At 38.7% G+C, this 26,547-nt stretch overlaps 1 protein-coding gene across 4 annotated transcripts in view; it reads right to left on the reverse strand.

The window, feature by feature from the left end:
• LOC146690935 (uncharacterized) overlaps positions 1 to 26,547 on the reverse strand; it is a 99,018-nt gene that overhangs the window by 43,204 nt on the left and 29,267 nt on the right. For 3 of the 4 annotated variants that reach the window (XM_085434129.1, XM_085434131.1, XM_085434130.1), the window contains one exon: positions 13,178 to 13,257. In XM_085434129.1, the coding sequence (XP_085290255.1) occupies positions 13,178 to 13,232 (55 nt within the window). In that variant the 5' untranslated portion in view covers positions 13,233 to 13,257. Of the gene's footprint in view, positions 1 to 12,192; positions 13,067 to 13,177; positions 13,258 to 26,547 lie in introns of those variants that run through there. The other variant, XR_014915511.1, reaches the window with a different exon arrangement.

The following is a 26,547-nucleotide window of genomic DNA, read 5'->3' on the forward strand; positions in this document are numbered from 1 at the left end:
GAAATCAAGGATGCAATTACTCATGCAGAAAGCACAATGTGAAGGAGAAAAAGCAATGTTCTGCTGAGTATTGCTTTTAGAGGAGGCAACCAAACAAGCAGTGGCTGCACTGTAATCAGTCAAACCCCACTGCTAATTCTTCAGGTGGTGAAGACTGCAGCGTTTTTGTTTTGTTTTTTTCTTTAACTCTGAAGTAGCACTGTCCCTTTTTACACACTACACACCAGGACAGCTTCTCATCAATATCTTTGCACCACACTTCGGTATAGAAATACAGTGCAATTTTTTGTTTTCCAAACTTTTAGTTCCACCTGTTGAACAAATGTTACTAATAATAAACATTGTGAACTATTTATATGATCATTAATAACCTTATACTGACCAGTTCCACTGCTGCTTTTCATAGAAACAAATACGAGCTAATTAATCATTAATTCCTAAATGTGTTTTTTAATCATCATAGACACTGGCCAGCATGGTCTCATTTCTCTGTGACAGCTGGCGATGCTTTCCTGTGATTCACAGTAATCCACTTTTCATTATGAAGGAAAAACTGGTATTTTTCTTATACAGTGGGGAATGAATAAATATTGTAGGTGGCAGGGACATATGGTCCAAACAGAACGGAAATGGCAAGCCAAATTTCCAAGAAAAAACTCAGCACTTTCAAAGGTGTCTGTTTGGTTGTATTAGCTCAAGGATATTAAAAGAAAAATTCAAAACTACAAGAATATTTAATTAAAGCTCTATTACTGTGCCATAAAGTCAATATGTAATAAAGATTTTTGTTTCCAAGACAGGAAACAGTTGCGTTGAAATTCAAATATCTAAATTTTTAATTTACACCAAGCAAAACTGATGCCTGCAGCAAACTTAAAAAAAAACTGGGACACGGGCAGGAAAAGTTGTGTAATGCTAAGAAAAACCTAGTTTATCAGACAAAAGCATCTGATTAAGGCTTTTAAAAGTAATAATGGATGGTGTTCATCAGTCTGTTAAAGATTATCAATAATTTAAGAATCATTTTTTAAAACACAAAACTGTAAGAAATTCATGGATTTCTTTACCTGTCATATGTAACATCCTTAAAAACAAAGAAGCTGAAAATAAAGTCTTTATAAGCAAGAAAAAAGGACTAAACACTGAAGATCTTCAGGCTCTAAGCAACATAAAGAACAGACATGAGGCTGTAAACTGTTGCACAGGCTTATAAATACTTTCTATAACTTATGTTAGTAGACACCGTTTGCTGCTAAATCTACAGGGCTGGCAAAATACTTTGAAAGTGGTGTTTCAAGCTAGCAATGACTTCACCTTCAAATAGATCAATTCATAGCAAAACTACACATGGGAGAAATTCCGTATGACTAATTAAAGCTTCTTAGACAAAGTCGTTCTTTAGTGAAAAAAAAAAACAGGAATTAAATTGATAATGTATATTTGATATGAAATTGCAATAAACAAGTCAGAGGTAGTAAAAATGCCATTGAATTAATTAACTGGAAACAGTGACCACCTGTTCACAGATCAAATAGTCAAATATTCATGAGAAAGTGTTGAAGTTTCAGTTCTCTGAAGGTTGCTCTCTGCAATCGTCTAATGGGCATCATCCAAAAACGTATTTGAGCATTCTAAAGAAACAGCAAAAAAAACAAGAAAAAAAAGAAGAAAAAAAACAATTGAAACACTACAAAAATAATTGATTCTTGTTATAGGATCCTAGCTGATCAACAGTCAATAACCGCAAAGTCATCCTGTTGCAACAGATGCATTGTCTTGCTTAAACCTGGAAGGCATTCCCCTAAAAAAGAAGCCATCTGGATGGGAGCCTATGTTGCTTTTAAAACCTGTATGTACCCTTCAACACTGATGGTGCTTTTCCAGATGTGCAAACTACCAATTCCATGCGCACTAATGGCCATCCAATAACATCAGAGATGTAGGTTTTTGAATCGGGTGCTGATAAGCTTGATGCTCCCGTCTACTCTTTAGTCCAGAAAAATGCAATGTCGATGTTTTTCCAAAAAGAATTTCAAGTTTCAAGTTGTCTTACCACAGTGAATTTTTCCAATGTATCCAAGTTAAATTAACTTTTGGTCTCTGGTTCATGTTTACATGTGGCTTCTTCTTAACCTGCATTTGTGGATTGAATGATGAACTGTGTTCACAGATGGTGATTCCTGGAAGTGTTCCTGAGCCCACGCAGTGATTTCCATTACGGAATTGTGACTGTTTTCAATGCAGCGCTGCCTCAAGGCCCAAAAATCACAAGCATCCGGTATAGATTTTTGGCCTGTCCTTTGCGCATAGAGATTTCTCCAGCTCCTCAGAATCTTTTAATTAGATAGATAATCGAAGTCTTCACATACACCGAGGAACTCTCAGATTGTTTCACAATTTGTAGATGCACTTTTTTTTGCGGATCAGCAAACCTCTTCTCATCCTTCCTTATGTCAAACTCTGCCTCTTTAAGTTATTTATTTCTGCCAAATCATGTTACCGACCTGTTGCCAATTAACCTAATGACCTGAAAATGTTCCTCCAACCGTTTCTTCTTCTGTTGCCCCATCCCAACTTTATGTTGTCATTAAATTACTTCTTTTTAAACTGGTAAATTTTCTCAGTTCAAACATTAAAGAAAAAAAAAATCTGTGTTCTATTGTAAATAAAATATGGGCTTATGAGATTTGTAAAACTCCTGCTGTGACCTGCTGCAGCGACCCCTTGTGACAATGGACCACCAGAAAGTATGTTTCTTTGTAGAAGCAGGGTGAGAAATGCCCAAACTCTTTAAAATGGAGATAAAACTGTGTTTTGGTTTGATATATTCATATTTGAAACGGTTTCAAGAAATCATGATTACTGTATTCAGTCTGTTATGAACTCATACTTCAAAGGCCAGTAACTGTAATGGTATGAAAGTCCATTAGTATAAATGTTATGGAAATTTGCCCCTAAACACTGAACAGTATTTACATGGTTTGAAGCATCGTAGGCTTCTGGAAGGCCTTGCTTATTTCTGCAAGAAAACACTAAACCATATTCTGTTATAAAAATAAACACAGGGACCAGAGGCCTGAAACTAATGGGCACCTTACATTATATTTTGTTTTTAAAAAAGGGAAAAGCATTTAGCATTTTTTCCAATGAGCTCATGCAACACAGTAGATGGAACAATATGCCATTGTCCTAATTAAAAATAACAAAATAACAGTTTTCAAGAGCAATTACATTTTTCAGTTTGAAGATTATAAAAATGTTTTTTAGTGTTTTTAAATGAATATATGATGTAAGTTATTTGAGTATCATTGTTTTCCATTTATATTGATTTTTAAAAAGCTGTCACAACTTTTCTGGTTTAATACAAAGTGCTCTGACATAATCATATTTAAACCAGTGCAACGGTGAAAATGTTATAAAAGAAAAACCCAAATAAAACTATATGAATATGATCTTGTGATATACAGCTTTAAAAAAATCTAAAAGAATTCCCCCAAAACTAGCTAACACAAGACGCTACTGTAGTCTCAGTGTGTATTATCATCTTTTAGCAGGCAAGTGGAAAAGAATACATACTGTACACATTAGAGAATCCAACAAACATACATTAACTTTTCATGTAATAAGGTAACACGCCAATGATTAAGTGTAAGCACTTTGCCTCATACTGTAGTCTATCTGCTATGATAATGCATACTATTATGTAAATGAATATGGCATGACCTAAATCTGCTCTGTGTAAATTAATGTATTTTACCTTTAAGATAAGTTGTTGCATAGCTACCAAACCATTTGTGTAGTATGTTAATAAGATAGGCATAACTGAGATTTAGTAGCTAAAAAGTGGCATATATTACAATGAAAAGATATCTGTACAAAAATTAATACTTTTCTATCAGTAATAATAGTATTTGGAAGATGCAAAACAAACGCCATTACTCACACATGATCGCTGCAATGTAAAAGTCTGGTGTAGCCGGCTTCTTCTGCTTGTTCATTAAAGAGTTTTGAACCTGTCAGGCCTAAAAATTGAAAGAAGTTTATTTTCTTCAGATGTCAGTCTTACACAGTTTTGAAATGTATGCTGCATAGGCACAGTGTATTATAATAACTCGGCTAATTTTTAATTCTAGCAGAGAAGAGCATTTGGTTTCCCTCCTAATGTTGGGTGGGGGTGGCAAAACGTTCTAAGACCAAACAAAGAAAGACAATATCAAATCCTGACAAATGTAAAGCTAAAGCAAAACCATACAAAGACACAATACCAGGCTTTGCAAATGAAAACAAACTGAACAAACAAACAAACACACACAAGTTTAAAAAGCACATAAGTGGGGTTATGACCTCTACAACACAAAGCAGGAAGGTTGACTGGATGGAAACAGGGGGCTGGGGACACCTTTTTTAAACTACTTCTCCTGCAAACAGAATTATCTTGATTAAAGTTTAATTAAGGATCACATTTGGCTGTGCCTTTCATAGCGATCTACATGAGCAGATTTCCTAGGGCTTAACTCTATCGCTGGGAAAATCCTCCTTTATTACTTTCAACCTGTTGTAAAAGCTGTTGGCACGGAGGGACGGCTGCCTCATTCACTGGCCTTGTTTGCTGCTGGAAAAATCCTGAGTCTCAGGAGATCTCCCCACATAGGTTCAATTTAATATCTGTCCTATCACTACAAGGCTGGGGCTCATTATTAATGATACTATTCATTAATTTCTTGTTGGGCTGATGTTATTTATTAAAATATTAAAGAAAGCTCCTGAGACACTCACGTAATGAGGGATGTGTCCTCCTTCCACAACTCCCCCATCCCCCTCGCTCCAACCCCCCTCTGCTGGATGGATGGTGGGTGGAATTACCCCACTCGGACGCTGCTAGCCTGCGCACCCTCATTAGTCGTTCTCCAGGGCTGAGTGACACCATAAATCCATTCTGCACGTCGACCAACGGCAGCCATATACAAACGCACGCTGCTCGCCTCGCCCCGTTAATGAGCCATTCCCATGCACAGGGAATTGACTACTGTCCATCCACCATAACTGGACAGTATTTTTTGGAAGAGCTAAATTGCAGCCATGATATAGATTTAGGGCACTGGATAACAGTTTCAGTTCTCATTAATAAACTATCATGTTATAAACTTGAAATTGAAATTTAACTCAAAAGTACTACTGTCCCTTTTTAAAATTATGCAGCAGTAAACCAAGTGATGCTGACGGACTAATACAATGCTTGCAAGACATGAGGGAAAATCTTTTTTTGTAGCCCCCCCCCCAAAAAATTAGCACAATACAATTTTAAAACATTCAGAATAAACAACAACCACATTTGATGAAGAAAGAGGTTCAAGAAGCAGCTCCACTGTGCTTTGGTGGTTTAAATTTGCACGTGTTGCCTGTTTTAAACCTCTACTATTAATGGTCACACACAGAAATCTAAGAATCCATTAATCATCATAATTAATCTGATCCAATTATATTGCAAAGAATATAACAAATTGCAGGGAAAAATAATGATCTATCACTGCCATGTCATAGGGATATGGGACTAAAGCAGTAATTAGACAGCAGGATTTTAAACACACTGAGCGAGCAGTTGATAGCTTTATCGTTTCAATCTGATGTTGTAATTAGAGACAAAGTTGAACATTTTATTTATGTTTTGGTGTTTTAAATAATAATAATCTGGCTCAATGGTTGGCCAGCTTTTTAGAAGTAACATGTGCAGGTAATTAAACTGCAAGCATAAAAAATACTACTGGATTTATTTGCTGGGTGAGCTTGTGAGCAGGTGCTGTAAAGAGTGTGCCTTTGACATCATTATCAATATATCTGAGAGTATCTGTATGATCAATTAATAAACTTTAAAGCTGGATCATTGTAAAAAATAAAATAAAAAAAAGACTTCATACATCCGGCACAGGAATTTTATTTAAACATAAATTCGCTAAGGGATGGTTGAGAGCTCATTAGGATGAAATATGTTACTGTAATGCAACAAGAAGCCTAATGACAACTTTCTTCTTAGTGTTGTGACAAAGTACAAAGACATCATGTGCTCTACACAACTGCTCAAGAGTGTCTCCACAACTGTGGAAAAGTTAAACAGCTGTTTATTAGTGGATAAAACATCATCTACATGCAGTGCACCGTGTACCTAAACCACATTACCACTTAATCACACGTAAACCTTTATAAAAGGGAACAATAAAATTAGATATGAAAATAAAAAGGCAAAGGAAACCATAAAATAAAGAGAACAAATGTTTTCCAAAAAAAAGGAGCAAGAGAAAGAAGAAGAAGGAGAAAAAAAAACCTTCTCTTGTTGGCTTCTCATGAGTACAGAATTAATCACCTGCCTTCCTTCCTGGTCTCAGTGCAAGGACCCGAGGATGGAGGTAATAAGACAAGCCCTTCAGGGACATGCCGCCAAGTATAAATATCAGCTGCTGTGCATATGTAAATCACTCGCAGATTTATTTTTTTATTTTTTTTATTTCTTCTCAAAGGCTCAAGTGTGCTAATATCAAATAGCAAGCTTTTAGGGAGTGTTTAATGGCTGTTGGTGGGAGGTAGGGAGCGGCGGACTCTGGAGCGTGTGCCAGTTCATGAGTAATTAAGGAGTGTTTTGCAGAGCATAAATAATGCTGTTTGTATTGGCTCTATGAAGAAACGGAGCGCTGAGAAAACAGAGGGGGCTCGGGCGGGGGCGAGAGGGTGAGGTAGGTGGCGGTGGGGATGTTGGACAGACAGGAACAGCAGGGGTTAAAACCCCTGAACACGTAACTCTGTTCGCCACTCGGCACCTCTTAACTCAACATACAAGCATGGAGAGGCTCATTTGTTAGTTACGTACCACTCAGCATTACTTAGAGACAATTGTTGTTCGCGACGATCATGTGATGAGGATGTAGTATGTTTTTTTTTTTCCAAGAACCTCCCTGTTCTTTGATCTAACTGGGAGAAAAACACAGCAGTAAGAAAGTACCATCATAAAGAAGAGGATAAGTGGCTGTTTTTCCAACTTGTTAGCCTGTAAAGTGTCAAATAAAGTGGCTTTACCTATGGCAGGAGTTTGTTGGAGAGAACTAAACAGCTCTTTTGTCATAGCTTGTATTTATGTTTTTATTAGTTGCTCTGATTACTACAATGTACAGCAACTGCAACTGCAGCATTGAAAGGAAAGATGTTTGAAAAAACTTCAATATTTCTATTAATTTTGCATTTAATTCTCATTTCTATAGGATATTAATTGCTATTTATTTAAAACGAAATGTCACCATTTTTAACATGACACCTTTTCTAAAGAAAAAAAAGAAAAAAAGAAAGACCACAAAAAAAGGAAAGAAAATGTCTAAACATTGCGTACTCTTAGTCATGTCAGACCAGGTAATTTTCACTGAGGGAGAAAATAGAGATATTTCCTCACACATTAGTCGAGGAGTTGACAGGCCATAGAATGTACTGCACTTGAGCACACTAATGGTCAGTGAGTAACCCCTTCCCTCCCCTGCACCACCTCCACTGCAGACACCAAAGGAGTAGAAGCCATTTATAGATCCTTCTTACTTCTGTCTTCCTAGCAACGTGTTCACCTGCACTTAAAAATGCTCAGGGATGTGAAAAAGACATCACTTCAAAAGCTGGTAGTTTCTCACAGAAAAGGGGGTAAACCCCTGAAATACAGCTTTAAATTGCAACAAGTTTTTATGAATAATTAAACAAGACCTGGGCTTTTTATCATTTTCACGAACTATGTCGACTGTTAGCGCTAATACAATCCGCCGAGCAAGTACAGTAGATTTGCCATGAGAGGAAAAACAAAGCTCTAGAGAAAATAAGTGATTCTAAACGGTGTTCTACTTTATGAAACTGTGATCCAATATTGCTTCGTACAAAGAGGGAATACATCTCCTGCCCTCCTCCTCCTCCCAGTTTTAGATGCCACAAAGGACTGTGCTCTGGAAGAGAAAGAGATTCACAATATAGCTTACAAGTTCCTCTGGGCACAATTATAACATATCTCTCTAGTTGCAAGTGGCTATGGTAAAAGGGACGGGGGGGACAACCTCTTGAGTGAAGCAATTTAGCTGTCATGACTGCATGGCAGGACCCAGATCTGTTTGGGAAGCTGGCTGATCCCCAGAGTAAGAAGATAATCGTGTCCAGCACAAAGAACCAATAAATCAATCTGGTTTCACAAGAATGTTTCACAAGTCTCTGTTTAGCTGTATTAACAACAACCATCAGTATGTGTCTTTTAAAGCAACGGCAAAGCATGTGACATCCAAAAGTAGCAATTCACATTAAATGAAGTGGCAGCAGCGCCATCTAATCTAACTACTTTGTCAAAATTTGACTGACAATGTGAAATTTATCGTGATTCCACAGAACTGTTGCTGCTGCTGGTTGAAAACGATCAAAGGCAGAGAAGGCAGGACTTTACTTCGACTAACACCATCACAGTTGCGCACACAAAAGACTTGTGCTGTATTCATTACACTTCTAATAAGCAGAGGTATCAGAGTCGACACGTGCTGGGATTGTTTATGACTCACCGGGAGGTACTGTAAAGCTAACAGGGACTGGCAGCACCTGTGCCCCCACGTTCCAGCTGCCAGCGCTGAGCTGCGGGGCCCATGAAAGGCGCATTAGCTGGGGCTGTGACTGGAGCTCGACTAGCTTGGTCATGCTGGGGAAATGTCAGCTGCAAAACCAGCCAGGTCCACTGAGCCCTGAGCCTGGCTCTGGCGCCCAGCATGACTCTGACATGATCATGGACTGTGGTTGTGACACATGTAAGCAATGACTCCACACAGCTATCTGATCAGCATTACGCCGCTGTCAGAAGGCTCTGACTACAAGAGCGTGATGAGAGCTGTGATAGGGCTCCCTCTCTCAAATGGGTCAGGGATAGAGGTGGCCAGTCCGCCTCCCTGAAAGCACTCAGCTTAGTACTATACACTATCTTCACAGCAACAACAGCAAAGGATGCCTTAAAAAAAGACTCCAAATCTAGGAAAGAACACATTTTCATATTGTCATTAATTAAATCTGTATATTTATTTGTCACTTTATGTATTTATTTTTAATGAACACACAAGTAGGGTTTAAAATACATCAGGTGCAAAACAAGCATTGTTTGTCATAAGCCTGCGTGTGCATCAGCAATCAATCATTGCCATCACAACTGCCACAGTCTGCTGTCAGGGCCTATTACTACTGAATTCATTTCCCTCAATTAATTCAAAATCTAACCCCTTGGCAGCCACCAATGTATGTTTTTTATATCCATCCACCCACCTATTTGTCACAATGGAGTCAGTGACAGTACAGTAATGTATTCATTATAAAATGAGGAACAATAGTCCACACATATCATTAATTAACTCTGAATTAGGAAAAAAAAATACAGCTACGGTACTTCTGCGGATACCGTAGTGACCACGCCAATAAACATTTAAGCAGCATCCAGAATCAATTTGTTTTCCCTTTCTCATAAGGGGAATGACATCCTTAATCAAAATCGCACATCTGGATTTGAGGGAAGAGTTGCAGCCGCATTAAGGCTAACTCTGTTTGCTGACCCTGCCCATCTTTGATTTGGCTATTTTTACAATAAGCCTATAAAGCCAGCGCTCACACATGTGATCCCATCAGCCAAATATGAAAAGACAAAGAAATGTCATCCGAGTGCCGTACTGTCTGATCATCTGCCTTATCTAGCCTCCCACACACATACACGAACATAAACAACAAAATAAAAAGAACACATAATTAATCAACAGCACAAAGCATAACTATCCTTATCACTGAGGCTACTGTATCCTATTAAACAACAGTTTTGTCTTGAGAAGGACAAGGAGACTTTCATGCCTAAAATGTAGTGTTTAAATGAATTAAGTGTGAACATGATTTAACTTCGGGATATCATTTGAAAGTATAATTGCCCATAGGGATTAAAATGAACTCGGTGGGCTGGAGCGTCACCCCACTGAGCTCCCCATGTTGGGAAATGTCCAGTTTTAAAGATTAATTTGCATCTTTGAGGAGAAAGTCTTAATCTCAATCTTAAGGCACGTTAAAAGGAAAAAAAAACGGGAAAGAAAAAAGAACTTGCTCGCAATCAGATGCCACTTGACTAAACCATGCACCATGGAGAATCCACCATTACATGTTTCCTGTGCACGATTCCAATCGCTTTAGTGGCTGTGCAGGGAGCATTTCACTGTGCATATTAATTACACAGGGGCTTTGTCATGTGCGGGTCACAGCAGCCATGCTTGCTAAGCTGGGTCATTTGAACCGGGGCTGCAGCTTTGTGAGCCTGCTGTGCACATCACGGCCTTAGTCAGAAGGCAAGGGGCTGCAGAGACAGGTTGGTGGTGTGATTACAAGTTCAGTAATAAATACCAATTTCTCACTGGCTCCTGCAGAATTCATGCGTCTAATCGGCTCACAATAGGATTAAAAATATGCCTATTAGACTGTGTTTATTACAGATTAGAAAGTTAGAAAAGCCTATCATTTTTAAATTTTCTGAAATAAGTTAAACACATAGTAATTTCCTACCAGCGAGGGAACAAGAGTCAGTGAAAACACAGTTTAGAAAACCTGCACCATAGGTTTGGTTTTACACCTGTACCCTCTTCCTTAGCATATAGATCACTTTCTTGTGTAAACTAATCAGTTTAATTTGTTTCCCCGTATAGTGCCTTTGCCACAAGTGCTGCCTGACATAAGCTCATGTGACATTTGTGGGGAGGGACGTGCAGGAGTCGTTGCTGGTTAGGCATACAGCAATGACTCAGCTTAGCTGATGGGTGGGACATTTTTCACATCTCTCAAAGGTAAAACCCCCTCACACCAAAGAGCTCTAAATAGCTCTTAACAACTCTCGGACCATAAAAAATGAGATTCTCTTCCTTTTTACTTCAAGGGGCATGCTTTTTTTTTTAAAGCAGAACCTTATGTTTTGCACATTGTTTTGATACATGCGTGTCTCATGCAGGGACCGCAGACAATATTTTTTTAATCTACAAACATAGTTCACATTATTTGTAGCACATTAACACAATTATTCTTTAAGCGCATGAGAATGACATATTTGACAAATATTAACACAAACAGTAATAACGATTCTGTTGTGAATCCCTCTCTCTCTGCCTCTCTCGTGGCTAAATTCAATTTTGCAGTCCCTGGGTATTGAAATTTTACCATAAATAACAATAAGTGTGGGCTCACAATATACCGCAAAAAAATTCTATTTTCTGTGATATTTGCATCAGAAGACACACCTGCAGCAACTCTGTGTCCTTGAAATAATTACACTTGTTCTGTTATGGAGGTCATAATTCATTCTCATTGTCCTAAGGTATCCTGTGTGGAAAAAAATGCACAATGCGCTCATGCAAATGTCCAAAAAACATATATTGTGCAATAGGAAGCATGAATTAGGCCCTACTCAGTATGTGAAGTGATATCCAAATCCTGCGATGTGTCCTTTTGAGGCACACCTAACAAGTTTTCCCATTTCTGATTAGCTCAGCAGAAACTGTGATAGTTTACCTTGATAAATTAGAGGAGGCAAGATTTAATGAATGGAACATGGGGGTCACCTTTGTTTCTTGGGGTGATACAATAAGAAAAAAAACAAACAGATTTTTCTTACTGCCACATGCCTCTCCTTAATAATCAGATTTCTCATCCTCCTCGTAATAGAGGGTGCACAGAATCTCATTACCTTCTCTAGCTGAGGGGAGAGAGGCAACACTTCTTCTTTGACTTCCTCTGTAAACTGGGGAGGGGAAGGGGAGGACAAAGGTGGCGGCAGAGAAAGCACGGGACACATAAAGTTCTGCTTATTTGCACATACATCGACATCCCCTTACAGATATGTAAATGACAAAACCCAAATGCTAAAGTCTGCACCATTAGTTTTCCACTTCATAATCTCCACATGGGGCCGTTAGAGGGATAATGTACCATACAATACATGGTTTACTTTTAATTAATAGGGAAAATGCATTTTGGAATGTATATTAAATCTAGATTAATGTTAAAAAAAAACCCCACCCAGCTCTTTGCAAACATACAGCTCTTCTCCTTTGTTCGAAAAGAGAAAACATTCAGTAGTGCAGTGGATGAGAAAGATGTATTTTTTGCAAAATAAAGGTATAGAATGGTAGTTTTGCAAAGAAAAGTCATGCACTAACTATGAAGTTTTATACACTGGTTACATCGCTCCTGAAAAAATTCACAGATTAAATAACTGAAATAGTGATACTGTCAGCAGTTTGGATAAATGAAGTTATTTAACACTAAAAAAAACTACTTAGAAGGTAAAGCTCTCCTTACAGTCACTGGGCTAATATGTTAAAAGGTAATTGGTAATGATTACAGTGTTCAAAATCCTAATAGTTTAGTATGTCAGCATGTTATGGCATTTCATGACTGTTGAGACACTTCATGTAAAACCCAAAATGAACCTGGCTGCACTAAATAGTCTGGATACCACTTTATCTTCCTGGGTACCATGCATGTCTTTAAAATAATTCAGAGCAATCTATCCAACAGCTATTGAGACTGTTGGGTCACCTTATTGTAAACTTAAAATATAAAAATATACAAGGAATTACAACCAGCTAAACACAGTACTCCAACAGTATCCCCATGCCACAGTACACCCTATTGCAATTTGTTGCCTATATCATGTTTTAAATGAAAGCAATCTAAAAACAGCAATGTCCACAGAGCACTTCCACACTAAACTCCTGCAGAAAAATGTCCAGCAGTGTTACAGGTTTGGTACATCAGCCATTTTTGAGGTTTCGGGAAAAATCTTTTTGATCTCCCTTGATCATTCTTTCATCAGTCTTCCATCTGACAGACCACAGAGCAAGAGCCAAAAGGACAGCTCCACAACCACTCAAAGTGGCAAAGTACAGCATGACCCTCCGCACACTCTGTACTCTCCAAATGCCAGACTTTATTGCCAGGTTGAGTCCTGGTTACACCAATCAGCACTTCATAAGTCTCTTCTTCCTTTGTCATAAATCCATCTCTGCAACATCACAAACGTCCTTGATCAATACGCTGCTTGATTTTTTTTTTTCTTTTAAAATACAAGCATGCCAGCCAGTCTTTACAACCGAATGGATCTTTGTTTATTTACCTGTCAAAAACTGTGATTCATGTTCAGCTACACAAGATGGGAGGTGAAGGGTCATCAAGGCAAATGGAGCACAGCGCCATCTGTTGGAAGAAGAAAAAAAAGACTTGGAAATTGAAATATTTTTGGATCACTTCATGACATAAAATGATGTGTGCCTGATAATAAATTCCAAATGTAATGTTAATGTTCTTTTCTGTTTTTTTACCCACTCCAGTGTTCCGTATATGGAGAGAAGTGGGGCCTGCTCAAGAAGAGCCTAAGTAGGATTATCAGACATAAAAGTAGCAGAAGCCTTTACACAACTTGGCTTGGCACAGCAACCCCAAAAAGCATGCAAACAGGGGCATCACATCAAGTAGAGGAGAAAAATTGAAAAAGTAAACTGTACTTTGTAATAAAGAGCATGCAATATGTAATATTCTGGTCTTGCATCTGCCTACAGTAGTTGTCGGCCAAACATTTTCTGCCACCCAAAGCACTACTGAGGAGGTGACAAAGCATTTAGCAGCTTATCTACAGTAAGTGACACATTTATCTTCAGTTTGCATTAAGCATCACAATTAATGCATGTTAATTCTTAATTATGCTAATTTCATTTGAAACGGGCTGTGAGGTTCTAACAGGGTGGCTGGGCGAGAGAGGATCCTTTTGGCAGCATGGGGTTGTTGTTTTCTCTGGTAGTGCTCCTAGCACATTCACATGTCCTCTGGTGTTAGGGACCCTTAATGAGGATGGAAGTTCAAAACATGACAAGCTCTCAGCTCATAAAAATAATTGGGCTGTTTTTTATCTGTCAAAAAAAATCAGAAAACAATTGAATATATTTGCATGCACCCCTAAGAGAATGTAAAAAAAACCCAAAACAACACTTTTAAACAGTTTTAAACACTGTTAATCTTGAAGCTTTCAAAACACTTAACGGATTAAACATAAACAAACAGCTTTGAGCATGATGTATGAAAAACTACAAGATGCCTCCATTTTGGAAATGTGATGAAATTCGGCACATAAACTAAACATAAATTTTGGTTGGCTGATAGAATATCCTATTAAGAGAAAAAGGTAATTAACTGAGCAGATGATGTTCTCAAGATGCTGAGAGGCTATGATTTCATGTTAATCAAAGAGTAGCTAAATTTTCTCTTTCTGCACAGCTTAATAAAATTTGGAACAATGATAAATTGAATCTCACTGTGATCTTTCTTTGGCCATTTTAGTGCTGAAATTAGCATTTTTTGTATTTCAGTCCTGTCTGTGATCATAGCTTCACGCTGAACCTCATAATTTTGCCAAGGCACACAACAAAGCAATCTGTCTGGTGGGTAATGTACTGTACACATGTGCTGTAATGAGATGCAATTAAATAAAACTAAATTGTGTAGATAACGTATGTATTTAATTTTCCGAGCTTCTTTTTGCTATAAGCAGCTGTGTAAACGTTCTAAAGAGCTGCTGTGTGTGTTTTAGAAAAAAGAATGCATCTGTTATAACGCGTTTCTGAAAAGTGTGTCATCTTATTAGTGCAATTCCCCAACCAGAAACCTGCAAAATGTGCACTTTTGATTTTACTGTTCCATAAAATGTCTTTAATTCTCTTTATTCTCCTGTGTTTCAGGTATTCAAGGAAAATGAACAAGACATGGTTCGCACTGTTAAAGACTGTGGCAGTCGGAATATTTCACCTGACATGAGCTGTGCAAGTCGCATGGCACAACCAACCACAACTGGGCCATTAAATATATGTAAATGAAGAGAAACACAAGAGAGCCGGGTATAATAGCACGCACAGGGGAGAAATGGATCCTGGGTAGTGATTAATTTATTTGATGATGCCTCTAGTGAGGAATTTTAGGTCACAAATGAAGTGACAGGATGACAAATTACCATTTTAAGGAATTTACTGGGAATCATTAATGAACAATTGTCAGGTAGTTTACAGCAGCACGGTGGAAGGAGTAAATGTAGATCTCTTTCCTTATCTAAGATATAAATTATTGCATTATTTTTAAGCACATCTTTTCCAGCATGTATTGCTTTATGAAATGCAGCAAGGAGTTGTAATTTAACGGCAGATATATTTAGTACGGGAAATAGCTCATTTAAATTGTTGCTTGTTGGGAGGAGGCAAAAAAAGTTTAAAGGAGCTAAAGAAAAGCAGTCATCTGCTTGTTATCTGGATAAACCCTGCTGTGATAGACCATCACAGTTTCTGTTCCGCAATGGCACTCGGAAACATGAAACTTTTGTCCTTTTACAATGTGCACCATGCATCAAACTTGTTTCAAAGTCCCCATGAGTGAACAAAGTAAGTCCAGATTTCCAGTTTGTCAACTTGATCCTAACAGCTTGAAAAATAATTCTGACTGCTCTTCTGCATCAAAAGCTATAATGGTTTATAATGTTGAGCACATTTCTAATTAAGAGAGGGGTTATCCAAAGTGATGTAAAGCCTGCAATATGTCTTATAGGAGGATATATATATTTAGATATATTGCTTCTGGCATATTTTAGGCAATTTGGCTGTATTTACTGACAAGACAAATCAATTCATTAATTAAAATTAAGCTCGTGTGTAAAAGACAGTATCATAGTTTATTTAAGTGTTAAAGGAGACAGATGCTCTTTAAGGAGTCGCTGTCAAGCTTGTCTGTCCTGTTCAGTTGCTGCCTCTAAATGGCTTTTAAAAGCCAGTGGTAAAAGAGAGCTGAGATGACAGGAGGAATCTTCACTGCATGTATTAATTCGACAGATTCCTTGATTCCCCTCCTGGGCCCCTCTGCCTCACCAGCTCGATGGCGCATTACAGTAGGTGTGACAAATATCTGTGGTCTGGAAGTGCTGGCTTTGCGTTGGTTTACAGATGACATGTAAGTAGGATGTCTAAAAACACTCATAATTGCACTTTGCAAATGGAAGCAGTGTCCCAATTTAGGCCATGCCGATGTGTCCCTGAGAGAAGATTTCTCTGTGTCTGATATTGTTATATTTGTTATATGTGAGGCATCATATCAGAGGAGCAAATTTCACTTTTGTTGAAGAAATTTATATGGAGTGTTGCCTTGAAATAGCAACTATATAATGACATAAAGACCTCTTGAGAATTGCTGGCTTTATTGTTGGTATGTCAACATATACACTGAAATCTAAACACATGAAAATTGACTGTATTTCTTTTTTTTTTCTTGCAAAAGAACACATATATATCTTTAATGTTTCCTCTAGCTTGTGTACTTATTTATCCAAATGACTTAACAAATAGAAGACATTGTAGAATTAGGCTATTTATTCTTATGCTGCAGCAGTGAATTGGCATTTATGTAATACTTTGCTAGTCTTCTTGACCCGTAGAAGCACTTTACAATGCAAGCAACATTCACCCACGCATCCTTATAGCATATTGTTCTACAGAAACAACAATTTATTTATTACACACACTCAAACATGACAGACACAGAGACATTTTGAGTTTTAGTGTCTTGTTAAAAGTCACTTGTACATGTAAGCTGTAGGAGACACTTTCAGATCGGTGGACAACTTACTCTAATCTATCCCCAGAGCCATAGCTGTCCAGACAGTGTTACATTGTCACTTGTGTATCACAGTTTTAAAAGAAATCCACATATAGGTATGGTATCTGAAAAGAAACCTTGTTGACACAATACAAAATGAGCTAGCCCTCAAATGCGATCTTAGGGGCTCGGTAAAGGGCTCAAAAATAACTGGACAAATCACATAACTGAAAATAAAATGTTAATTTCAGGGTTTCCTCCTTTTTAATGCGCTGCCAGCTTTCAGTTGCTGTTCATTTGTGGACCTTTCTGTCCACAGTTTTGTCTTCAACAAGTGAAATAGTGAAATGCATGCTCAAATGGGTTAAGATCAGGTGACTGACTTGGCCATTCAAGAAGTTTAATAAACTCTTGGGTTGCTTTGGCTGTATATTTTAGGTCATTGTCCATCTGTATTATGAAATGGCGCCCAATCAATTTGACTGCATTAGCTGGATTTGAACAGAAAGTATGTCTACCTTCAGAATTCATTTGACTGCTTCTGTCCTGTGTCACATCATCAATAAACACTAGTGTCCCAGTGCCACTGTCAGCCATGCACGCTCAAGCCATCACACTGCCTCCACCGTGTTTTAGAGATAATGTGGTATGCTTTGGATAATGAGCTTCTTCCACGCCTTCTCCATGCTTTTTTCTTACCATCACTCTGGTAGAGTTTGATCTTGGTCTCATCCGTCCAAAGAATGATTTTCCAGAACTCTGCTGGCTTTAAATTTTTTATTTTTTTTGTTAACCAAAGTTCAATCTAGCCTTTCTATTCTTTAGGCTCGTGAGTGGCTTTAACTTTCCAGTGAACCCTCTGTATTTACTTTCATGGAGTCTTCTCTTTATGGAAGACTTGGATATCGATACGGCTACCTCCTGGAGAGTGTTGTTCACTTGGTTGGTTGTTATGAAGGGGTTTCTCTTCACCATGGAAATGATTCTGCGATCATCCACCACTGTTGTCTTCCGTGGACGTCCGGGTCTTTTTGCGTTGCTGAGTTTTGCGTGCTTTCTTTCTTTCACAGCATGTGCCAAACTGTAGATTTTGCCACTCATAATACTGTAGCAATTTCTTGGATGGATTTTTTCTGTTTTTGCAGCTTAGGGATGACTTGTTTTACCTGCATGGAGAGCTTCTTTGACCGCATGTTTTCTGTTCACAGCTAAATCTTTCAAATGCAAGCACCAAACCTCAAATCACCTCCAGGCCTTTTATCTGCTTAATGAAATAACAAAGGAATTGCCCACACCTGCCGATGAAATAACTTTTGAGTCAATTTTCCAATTTCTTGTGGTCCCTTTAAAAAGAGAGTAGCACATGTTAAAGAGCTGAAACTCCTAAACCCTTCATCCTATTTGATTGTGGAAACGCTCAAATGAAAGCTAAGCGTCTACACATCATGTCCATGTCCATTATATAACTATAACTGGAATATGTTTCAGTAAACAGGTAAAAAACAAAACGTATGTCAGTGTCCAAATATATATGGATCTAACTGTATATGAGCTGAGATTTCTGAAGAGGTGACCCTTTCTGGAGCGGTAAAAACAACCCAAACCCCCAAAATCTAATGTAGCACCAAAACCTTTTCCCAATCACAAAGTACAGACGAGGTTTACTGATATGTTATGCAACAGCCTGGATCTGTCCTAGTCATTGACGAAGTGATGCAAATCAAAATTGTAACACATTTTACTGAAAAACATTAGGGCAAAGTCAGGACCTGCTTAGTAGGGATTGAGTAATGCAACATAAAAATGACTCAAACCACATACGCACGCACGCACGCACGCACACACACACACACACACACACACACACACATCAACACAATGGTTATAAAAGAGGAGAATCCAACAGCAACTGCAAATTTTGTCTGTTATGAGATAAGAATGTATTTAGATTTGTGACCAAGATAAAAATCTTAGCACATTTTCTCAGTAATCAACACAGAAATCCTGCGAGTTTAAAAAACTTTTTCTTGTCACTGTTTCCCAGATGCACTAGTTTGATTTATGTTTCAAGTATAAAGCAGCAGAGCACCATATCCATTTCTCTGCAGAATGAATTAAATCAAACATCCCAAGGAGTGACTTGGTGTTTCCACGACAGATCTGGGTTATTTTCCTCACATTTTCTCTAGATTAATTACATGAGTGATTACTTTGCTCAAAAAAGCAACACTCTTACTGAACATAAGTCTGGCGGTAACACAACAGCCCATCTAAGCTCACTGGTGCAGACACGGCCTATTTTATCCACTATACAAGTATTTCATTCGAGGGAAACATGGAAATTGGAGGCTGAAATTGAAAAGTCTTCTTTGAGGAGCTGGCTCTACAGAAGACTGAGTCATTTCTCTTGTTCTCTTTCAACAGCCAAAAAATAAAAACTAATGCATCAGTTATTTAATGGAGTGGTTCGTTTGATTAAACAGAAGAAAATAACGTGTATTCCACTTCACACTATTTCATTTCAACGATTGTAGGTTGCAATTTATCATAGATTGCGATAACATAAAGAGATACTGCAGAGAAAGATGGCAGATCCGGTACATACAGGATCCACTGCTTAACTGTACTAGTACTCTGAATTTATTTTTTCCATTTATTTTTTCATTTACATTTTTAACCAATAACAAACATGCACAGCCTACCTCTGTCTAACCCCTGACCAAGTGTCTTCGGTGTCACAACTGACTGCATGAGTGACCAGGGTAATGTTCACACTCTGCATTGGATACACATTGCATGTACCATGAAAGTGACTATGAGCTTCTTTCCAGATTGTGCCCAATTTCATGGTGCTATACACTCACAGCATCAGTTCATCACACTGATTTGCCATATATCTACTGTTTTCCTGTATGTCTACAGCATGCCAGCAATAAAATTAAGCATTTTGCAGCTTAACTTATATAGTAAGTCCTATAGGGATGACTTATTTTACAACTTCTATGATTTCCTCAGCACAGAACAAAAAAATTTGATGTTAGGTTTTAATGTTCAGAGCAGTTGGGCATTATTAAGTTGACTTTTAATTACAGTGTTGTGTGGCTATTCATTAGTTTTTTCCATTCCACAAATACACAGACTGTAGCCTATGTGTTTTGGGGAGTGTAATATACTTACTGATGATGTGTTTTTATATATTTCTTTCTATTTGTTATTTGACATGCAAGACAGCAGATGGAAATTATCCAGCAGCTAAATCTGGTACAATGCATCTTTTCTCTTAGGAAAGTACTGTTTTTTTTTCTAGTTTGTTTGTACATGGTCCCTGACAAATAAAGTGGCAATGAAAATAAAATGAATAACTGTCAGGTTAAAATAAACAATCAAATGAAAAGGCAGCAAGAGATCCAGGAAAGAACAGATAAAACTACCAAAAACATCCACAGAGAAAAACCAAAAAGTAAGAACGAGTACCAGGAAGAAACGAAAGGAAGACAAAGGACCGACACTAAAGGATGGCACTTGAAAAGAAAGAAATGGGCAACACAGAAAATCAGAAATGGTGACTAAAAAAAAGCAGAAGCAAAACCAGCAGAGATATGATTTCAGGTGATTATCAGAATAAAACAGGAAGTTACTAATACAGAGACACAGCCTGCTTTCTAAAACCATGTGTTCATCCTCCCTTACACACTCTATCTGCAAGTTCATGTGGAAGGTCGGCCATATTAAGTGCCGTTTCAAACCCACCAGACTTAAGTGGGAGTGGGTTATAAAGCCCTCCAACACTGTGTGCATTTTCTGCCAGCTTATAAATGCTGCTCCTTGAAGATGCAGTGTGTACTAGAACAGGGCGATATGACCAAAAATATTTATCACAATATACAGCAGCTGTTTTTTAAGTCATATAAAAATTTAACAGTGCAAATGCAAATTCCTTGCTGACAGTTTAACCAAAAGGCATTTCCAGTGGAAATTGGCCGACATATCCTCAGCATAACCTCGTATAATATCCACAAAACTTAAAAAGAGGTTATACACACACAATACGTTAATATTATGTTGAAGCACAGTATGTATCACTCCTCGAGGCTCCTGCCTACGATAGCCGTAATGCTCCGACAATCCATCAAGCAGTGCAGGTTCGTAGCTTAGCAAAGTTGTACTAAAACATTTGACAGATTTTCGAGCGCCGTGTACCACATAAAATCATTTCGAGGTCAGTAAACACAACCAGAATTCATACATAAGGCCCACTGGATTATAAGGGGCACTGTTGATTTTCAGAAAAATCAAAGGATTGATTTTAAGTGTGCTGTATTTTCCAAAAAACACGGTAATAACGACGACCCGCTAGCATGCTCTACCAAAAACAGTGCTTTGTTGTGTATCTGACGGACGAAAGCTAAACCAGTTCCACACCACTGAAGTTGCAGCATTTTTACAAACCAGTTCTGGTTCATCTGTTTCATTCAACGATCCGCTTTTGCCCTTCTCATTCTCCATCGCCGCCATGCTTTTTTCCGCCATGTGCGTATGAAAACAAAGGTACTGCGCATGCATGTTTTACCCATATTCTATCGCGATATTTCATTTTCTTATCATTGCCCAACATTATACCGGTATATCCGTGAACGGTATGATATGGCCCAGCCCTACTGTGTACCAAAGTGGAACCCGAGATAAAGGATTGCTTCAGAGAAGAATAAAATAAATTGCTAATGTTAAAATGTGAAACAAAAGAAAATACTGTCATATTGACATGGTTCAAAAGAGACAGACGGACAAAGAAAAATACTTTGTTTTCAAAGTATGATAACATGACTTGCATCATTACAATGAAACTTTGAAAAAAATTAAATGAAATGAAATTATAAATGACCTGTAATATCCTCAGAAAACATTCTAGGTGTTCTATAAGAGTTAATTTATTTCAATATAGTCTTATTTATCTAAATTTTAATTAAAAGCACATTGTGCCTGCTTTGGGAAAGGGATTTATAAAGTTCATAATTTTCTTAATAATATATAATTTTTTTTTATTAGAAATGAGGACAGGAGAAAAGAATAAAGATATTTGGGGGTTTTGTAATCTTTTTCCTTATCTATGTAAACACATGAATGCAATTGAAACGGAATAGACATATTTTTAGCAAGTGATGGACAGGATAGACCAGACACATCAATCTGACAGCAGTATAAATCACCACAGATGCTGATTGAAAGCTTCAAGCTCTATCAGAGAAAGGGCTTCCAAAATTCCTTCTGTACCCTTCAAATGAAACTGTTGACAACCACTGTTGTGTAGGGTCAGGTTTGGATCTGGGCCATAGCTTAGCAGAGAGTGACAGACAGGGATGTAAAGAAAACATGGGAAAAGAGAAAACACTCAAAAAAAAAAAAAAGGAAAAAAGAAAGGACAACAGTACGTAAATTGTACAGAAAATGGGTCAAATGCAACAACTCTAAAGTTAAATAGGTAAAGATTAAAAGTAAAAATATATGTGTTTTAAAGCAATCCTGGGATGCCAGTGCAAACCTGAGAACCGTGTAAGTGAGATCATTCCCTCGCTGATGCCATTTTTCCTCCCTTTCTTCCTCTCACCCTCTTGGCCTTTGTGGTGAGAATAATAAGCTGGATGCAACTCGTGTGTGGTTGTGGTTTGATTAACCTCTGTTCCAAGCTGTTGCTCCACACAGTATCATTACCTATTGACCTGCAGGTGCTCAGGGCCAGGGCCAGTGCAAAGGTCTGGAGGTGTGGGACTAGCGGTGGTAACAGGCCCCGGCCTAATTGTCTGTTCTTTGTAAGCTGAAGTTATTGGCAGCTGCCACTGTCTCTACCACTCCATTCTAGATATGGCAAAACGAACCAGAGCTTGCTAATTGCAATGGCCTTTTCATCATCTCAAATCAAGCACTTTCACACAAGCCAGGAGAGGCAGCATCCTCTCAGACCTTTAGTGAGGTACTGTAAGTATAGCACTGAGCTCAGAGCTGGACAGGCACATTACCACCACCACCACTCTCAGGATGTTATGCACTCTCCCTGAGTAGCTGTGGGTATTTAGCACACAGCCCCACTGACCTCCTCTCTCTCTTTCCTTACCTGAATCCTATAACCCAATTTTTACCAGTCATTTACGAGGGTGGTTGGCAGGAGAAAGGATAGCAGGCTGGATGTGGGTGTAAGTGGGGGTGCGATGGCAGGGTGGTTGGAAAGTTCAGTGGTGCTGGATTGTGAAAGAGGGCAACTGGTCCTCCTGACAAGAGATCAATACTGTCCTCCGAGTGGTTGGAGTCAAGCTGCTGGGTCTGACAGGGGGCCGTGTGGCGTAATTGGATCAGGGGGCGCAGCAAGTCGCCTGCCCACCCCCCTTCAGTACTGTCACAGCTGTCACATGTCATCCCCCTGCACTGCTGTCACCCCAGGAGGCTAGTGGTTCTCTCCCTCTCCCCCTCCCCTTCGCACCCATGCAAATGTCCACTTAGCAGATGAATGCAGCCAATATTAGGCGCATTTTTCATGCTTTTATGCAAAAGTAAAATCTATGTCATTTGAGAATTTCATGGAAATAAAGTCACCATTTATTCAGAGCTGAAAGAGTGAAACCGCCTGTAAAAAGTGAAAATGGTTTGGTTCAGCTTATTAAAAACGGAAAGAAAATAAGGCTTTGGAAAAACAAACAATGAGGGAGTTGAGGATTAGAAGAAATAAGAAAGAAAAGGGAAAGACGAAACTTTATAGACAACATAATGAAAAATCTCTCTCTGCTATATTACCTCATATAACTCACCAGTAACACTTAATCCAAAACTATTGATTGACTGATGTGTAAGCTCTCAGAAAGTCTGTAAAATGAACCATGCATTGCGAGGTGTAGCTTGTTTTCCAATAAATATTGTAGCACTATTGCCAATGATCTATGGCCTTTCCAATCAAAAGAAGATGTGCAGTATCTTAATTAAGTTAATTTTAAATAAGTTACCTGATCACTTTAATCTGTCATTTTTCAGAAAAGCACCTGGGAGATGACAATCGATTTCAATGGGCAAGACCTGTGTGCTGTAAGAAGACAATAAAAGAGATCACGATTGTGTTCAGTCTAGATCACTGCTGAAATCAGTGTCTCTTTCAATTCCTAAAGGGAAACTGAGAATCTTTGGTTCACCGTGACTAAAACGCTTCCAAAATCTCTGTTTTATAGCGCCAGTAATTGTTCCCATTTCATCAAAAACAGCCTGAGCGCATTTGGAATAATCACAAATCATCTGACAGACGCGGATATTTCTGAGTGCAGACATCACAGAGCTGGGTGGATTAAAGACTAGTTAAACATTAAACAGGAATCCATATGTAAATTTACAGCACCAATTAGGAGACACTGTCTGTGATGTTATCCTCCAAGAGACTCTCTGCCCTCAATTTTCACACACTTAATCAAATTAAAAGCTTAGGAGCGGCGTGATTATCGGATTATCATTGATACATGTACAATTCCTTTTAGTTTGGGTAAATGAAGGGTGGATTCTGGTACAATCTATACAATGGTTGTTTGCTTTGGAAGAAAAAAAAAACCTAAGAATTGCTTACTTTTGTAACAGAGCAAATATCAATTTGTATTATATTTCCTAGATACAAAACGTTTACACAGTGGTTTGATTCTCTTCACAGGGAATTTGAATGTACAAAACAGTTATGTCTCTTCTTTGATCTTGAAGCTTGAACAGACACAAGCAAACTCTTAAAAAACACAGATGAAGCTGAATCACGGTTTCACTGATCTATGACACAAAGGCCTCCTTGTGGGACCGCACGTTCACCTTGGCAGGCTCAACGCTTCAGCGGCCACACGGATGTGGTTAACAAATGGGGAGAAAGCTGACCAACTTCAGGGCGGTTGCAGGCCTGTGCTAAGTGATCTGTATTCCCAGTGAATCTGCTGTTCCTTAACCCTGTGAAATTAAGACAACTTCCTGAAACTAGCCCTGCCGACCTCCAACGTAATGCAAAATTCAAAAAGCAGCATGCATCAATGTCCTTGAGTAAAAGGGGGGGGGGGAAAAAACAAGACCAGAATACAGCAGGGATTTTTATTCAACTAAGTATTTTTGGAAAATCTTTAAGACCATCTACATTATACATAATATACAGCGCACCCCCCCTCTCCAACCCACCACCCATCTCACCATGCCACAATATGCCATGTGAGATGGTTGTTTAATTTTTTTCCCTTCTGTCTCTCATTTTTGGAGGCTTTTCCCCACAGCAGGAATTCCATGAGGCTATACCCAAATTTTGTCAAGGTGTTTTGTAGACATAATTCACCAGATACCACCTGCTGTAAGACAGTTAACAGTATAAAGAACAAGGCTCTTAGAGTATCGAAGGAAAGTAAAGATTGGCAGGTGAAAGTGAGGCTTACAGGCTGACCTACACACAAGACCTCTTCATCTGTGACTCATAATCACTACTCTGGGGGAGTCACATGGTCTGCTAAAAGGCAGCCAAAGCCATTATGGGGGTGCTTAAAACTCCACTTAAAGATCACTTTATAGCCTATTACTTTAACTGTGGTTAGGTATTTACATGACACCTCCAGCAGCTTTTTGGTTTGGTAATATCTGTGCTTGTGGGTAGAGCATCTTATGTGACTGTCTGCTGTGACAAAAGTAGTCAACATTCAATCCCTATATAAAGGCCTTAATCTCTGTTTGTCTACTGAGGATCCCAATGGGAGTGTATTAAAGAAAAAGACAAAAAATATACATTAATGGATGCACAGAACAAAAATCACACCTTACGACATTATCACGAAGCCTGAGATGCCCAATTTCTTCGTTTCTTGCGGGAAATATGTATGGTGGCTTCACATGCTGCTGCAGTTACACTGTGTATTACATGACCGAGGTCTGGTCCCCCAGCAGGATAAGCTCGGATCAGTGGAGACAGCCCCTACCCTGGGGTCAGCGGCGACCGCAGGACCGTGCCGCTTTGACGTGACGTTGAGCTGGGGCAATGGTGTGTAAATAAAGGGAGAGAATTGTGAATCTTGTCATGGCTGCAGTGAGCGCAGCAGAACAAGCAACGATGGTTGCCCCCAAACCTGACTGCGAGGTTTGCGGCTCTGTGTGGAGGTGGCCGGGTGGATGAGTGGCTGGGGAGGAGACTGACTGCCATCACTACATCTCACAGCCTTCCCCTGCCCTGACAGCTCAGTGACAATTCAAACAGCTGCTCACTGCTGACATATGACTCAATCATGTACACAAATGAATGGCCATATGAAAACAATTCAGGCTATCGGAGGGGCCATGGCAGGTATTCTGCTGTTAACAATTCAAGCTTTTCCTGAGCTACTTAATCATATCTGAGAAAGTATGACTCTGTATGCAGTAGTTGACTCTGGTCATTAACAACTTCCAAAACCCCCTTTCATTTTCCCCTGCCTCTTTAAATACATGGTATATAATCACGCTAAATAAAAGGCCATTATCAGACATTTTCTGACAATTAGGCTACAGATGGTTCAAAGTAATTATTGTACTTCAATATTTCTATATCCTGCTCTGTGTGAACTCCATGCATTGTGCAAATGTCTCCTCAACAAAGGATTACAATCAATTAAACATTTATGAAAATGGCATCGCATCCTGTACACCGAGCTATTTCCCCTGACATTTTGCACCTATTATACTTTCAGTCATTTGATGATGGTCCTGACTTATACTTGGACATTTTGATAAACACTGCTGACAGTGACTAGACTGAGACAAGGTAACTGAGTGTAAGTCTCTTTGAGACATCGGCTGGAAGCTCACATAAACCGATTTGAAAGTTATTAAGACTGTTGAGAAATG

This window comes from Copadichromis virginalis, linkage group LG16 (genome assembly GCF_057382275.1).
Source record: "Copadichromis virginalis isolate Kocher_CV1m ecotype Utaka linkage group LG16, C_Virginalis_male_GT1.1, whole genome shotgun sequence".
NCBI lineage: Eukaryota > Metazoa > Chordata > Actinopteri > Cichliformes > Cichlidae > Copadichromis > Copadichromis virginalis.